This window comes from Eptesicus fuscus, chromosome 17, assembly GCF_027574615.1.
Source record: "Eptesicus fuscus isolate TK198812 chromosome 17, DD_ASM_mEF_20220401, whole genome shotgun sequence".
Lineage (NCBI taxonomy): Eukaryota > Metazoa > Chordata > Mammalia > Chiroptera > Vespertilionidae > Eptesicus > Eptesicus fuscus.
The window spans coordinates 23227313-23230754 of NC_072489.1; the positions used below are offsets into that span (position 1 = coordinate 23227313).

At 55.3% G+C, this 3442-nt stretch overlaps 1 protein-coding gene across 1 annotated transcript; it reads left to right on the plus strand.

Moving 5' to 3' along the window:
• Positions 1–1100: 1100 nt before the first annotated feature.
• On the plus strand, positions 1101–2167 carry LOC129152097 (serine/threonine-protein kinase MARK2-like). The gene is made up of 2 exons (XM_054729348.1): positions 1101–2099; positions 2144–2167. Exons 1-2 carry the CDS (start codon positions 1101–1103, stop codon positions 2165–2167), a joined length of 1023 nt encoding a protein of 340 aa, XP_054585323.1.
• Positions 2168–3442: the final 1275 nt, after the last annotated feature.

The following is a 3442-nucleotide window of genomic DNA, read 5'->3' on the forward strand; positions in this document are numbered from 1 at the left end:
CCCCACCCTTTGTACCTCTGTAGACATTCTGTCATCCAGAGAAGTCTTTTGTGTAATCTGGAAATGGATATTCAAAATGTAAACATACCTTGCCACCTTACTGCAGGTCCAAATTTATTTCATCCTTAGCAAGTACCAGTGGAAGGACGAATCATCTTCTTTAATCTTTACAGCGAGGCTCCTACCAGCTGGCTTTTCCTCAGTCTCACTGAGCAACCACAGACCTGGAAACCCAGACTTGAGCGCTCCTTGGTCCTATCTTATCTGCCCCAAAAGCTGAGTGAGGACAGAACATGACTGTTTTTTAGAATCACTTTGATTAATAGTTGGTCATATTTTGTTACCACAAACTCTTCTGTTAATCCAGTGAACAAACATTTATTAAACACTTATTTTGTTGCCACTCACTGTGCTAGACTCAGGGAACACTATAGTCCTGCCCCTTCCTTCCTGGGAAAGACAGACAGTAAACAAGAATCAGCCCCACTGTGGTCGGTGCTGTGAAGATGACAAACGTGATGGCCTGAGTGAGGTAGGTAGGGATGGATGGATCAGGGATATCTGAACTTAGAATTAAGCAGGTGATATTTGAACTGAGAACTGGAGTATGAGAATAAGTCAGACTTTTGTGTGTGTGTGTGTGTGTGTGTGTGTGTGTGTGTGTGCGCGCGCAGCACGCACACACATCTTATAGATTTTTATTTCTAATAAAATAAATATCAATATAACATCCCAAATAAACCAAAGTGTGTGTCTTTGTTTTCCCCAGAGTATAAGGGTCATGAGACCAAAAAGTGAGAAAACCACTATGGTTTATTCCCTGCTAGGATTGGTCCATTTCTTGCTCTGACCTCATAAGGTGCCATTGTGATGGAATTGCAAACCACGCCCCAGCCAGGATTGGTCCATTTCTTGCTCTGACCTCATAAGGTGCCATTGTGATGGAATTGCAAACCACTCCTATAAAAAGGCCCTGACTGGGCCGAGGATTTTGTCCGTTATAGCCCAGGAAGCTGATTGTGGTGACCTGTGGACTAGGACTCCCTAGTTGGTTTTTGCCTTTTTTTTTCTCATTTGTGTTTGGTTATTTTGGTTTTGCGATGACTAACGACTTTGCAGCCCCCTCTGCCATCCAGGGCCGCTGTGTTGGAGACTATGCTCTCCAGGACAGCATTGGCCAGGGAGCCTGTGCCAAGGTGTACTTGGCCTGGCACGAGCTCACTGGGACGGAGGTGGTTGTGAAAGCCATTAGTCTGAAGGGCTTCCCTAGATACCACCGAGAACTCTATTCTCTTCAGAACCTCAATCACCCAAATATCACTGAACTATTTGAGGTGATTACCACCCCAGATAAACTGTATCTGGTTATGGAGCACGTGAGGGGAGGGGACCTGCGTGAACACCTGGAGAACCACGGCCCCCTGAGCGAGCGCCAAGCCCGCGCCGCGTTCCGGCAGGTGGTGTCGGCGCTCCGGTACTGCCACCAGCGGGGCATCGCCCACCGGGACCTGAAGCCGGACAACATCCTGCTGGACGAGGACGGCACCTTGAAGCTGGCCGACTTCGGGTTCAGTCGGAGGGTGAGTGACGACTGCAAACTGAGCACCTTCTGCGGCACCTTCCACTACCTGGCCCCGGAGCTGCTGCAGCGGGAGCCGTACGACGGCCGGAGAGCGGACGTCTGGAGCCTGGGGGTGACCCTGTACAGGACCCTGACCGGGACGGTGCCCTTCCACGCGGACAGCTTCGCCAAGATGAGGGACCAGGTCCTGGCCGGGCAGTTCGAGGTCCCCCCCTTCCTGACCAGGAAAGGTAAACACTTTCTTAGAATGTTACTGACTGTCGACCCCAGCCAGAGACCCACCCTGGAAGAGGTCATGCAGCACCCCTGGCTCACCGTGGGCCAGGAGGAGCTGCGGCCCTACAGCGAGCCGCCCGCGGGGGACCTGGACCCCCAGGTCCTAGAAATGATGCAGAGCCTCGGGTTCGAGCCGGACCAGATAGAGCGGTCTGCGAGGGAGCGAAGATTTGACCGGGTCATGGGCACCTACCGCATCCTGAAGCAGATGGAAACCAGGATGCCTGGCCACAGGGTGAAGGTAAGGCCCTACCGCTCCCCTGACAGCAGTGACATTCCCTCAAGCTACGAGGCGGCTCAGCCATCTGATGGGGGGTCTGAAGACACGTCTCAGCCATCTGATGGGGGGGCTGAAGAGGTGTCTCAGCCATCTGATGGGGGGGCTGAAGACACGTCTCAGCCATCTGATGGGGGGACTGAAGAGGCGTCTCAGCCATCTGATGGGGGGTCTGAAGACGCGTCTCAGCCATCTGATGGGGGGGCTGAAGAGGCGTCTCAGCCATCTGATGGGGGGACTGAAGAGGTGTCTCAGCCATCGGATGGGGGGGCTGAAGAGGTGTCTCAGCCATCTGATGGGGGGGCTGAAGAGGTGTCTCAGCCATCTGATGGGGGGACTGAAGAGGCATCTCAGCCATCTGATGGGGGGTCTGAAGACGCGTCTCAGCCATCTGATGGGGGGGCTGAAGAGGCGGCTCAGCCATCTGATGGGGGGACTGAAGAGGCGTCTCAGCCATCGGATGGGGGGGCTGAAGAGGTGTCTCAGCCATCTGATGGGGGGGCTGAAGAGGTGTCTCAGCCATCTGATGGGGGGACTGAAGAGTCTTCCATCCTCCCACACTACCTGTGGTTGAACGTGACCGGGCCCCCACCCAGCCTGGAATCCATGACCACCCCTCCCCCACTGGAATCCATCGAGTTCAGGACAGGTACCCCCAGCCCAGACCTGCAGCTCGGCCCTGGGGGCTCCCCCACCACCCACAGCAGCAGCAGCAGCAGCATCACCATCAGGGGTGGAGCCCCAGAGGGAGCCGCCCGTGAAAGCCGCCTCCGAGCTGGGCAGCCTGAGGGTGGCACCCCAGCCCCTCCCTCTGCCAACAGCCAGGGCCGGCCCGGGTTGGCTAGAAGGGCCTTCCGAGCCTTCTTAAGATTCACATGCTGTCCGTTACCCAAAATCAAGATTCGTTTTAAAAAGAAGAAAGTCCATCCACTATAGTTTTTAAAATTGTGGATCAAGGCAAGGGCCACAGTCAACTCGAAGGTGCGGAGCTCCAGGCAGGCCGGGCGCGTGGTGCTGGAGACGAGCCAGAGGTCGGGAGCGGTGCCAGACACACCCGCTGCGTGTGCAGGTGAGAGGACTTGGTCCAGCCGAGGGGGGAGGCATGCACACTGCGGAGGCGTCCTTTGCTCGGTGAAAGGTTTGTGATGCAGGAAACAAGACACAGAGTCCAGGTGATGAAAAGGGGGGGAGGTTTTAATCTTGCGGTCCCCAGGGTGGGCCAGGGAAGTTCGCGCCAAAAGGGGGGCTTAGGTACTTTCTTTATACAGCTGTTTAGTGACGGGAGGGTGGAGGGCATGAGAGGTGTG

Coding starts and splice junctions, on each gene's coding strand:
- LOC129152097 (XM_054729348.1), top strand. CDS start 1,101: ATGACTAACGACTTTGCAGCCCCCTCTGCCATCCAGGGCCGCTGTGTT. Junction 2,100..2,143: donor TGCCTGGCCACAGGGTGAAG/GTAAGGCCCTAC, acceptor CATTCCCTCAAG/CTACGAGGCGGCTCAGCCAT.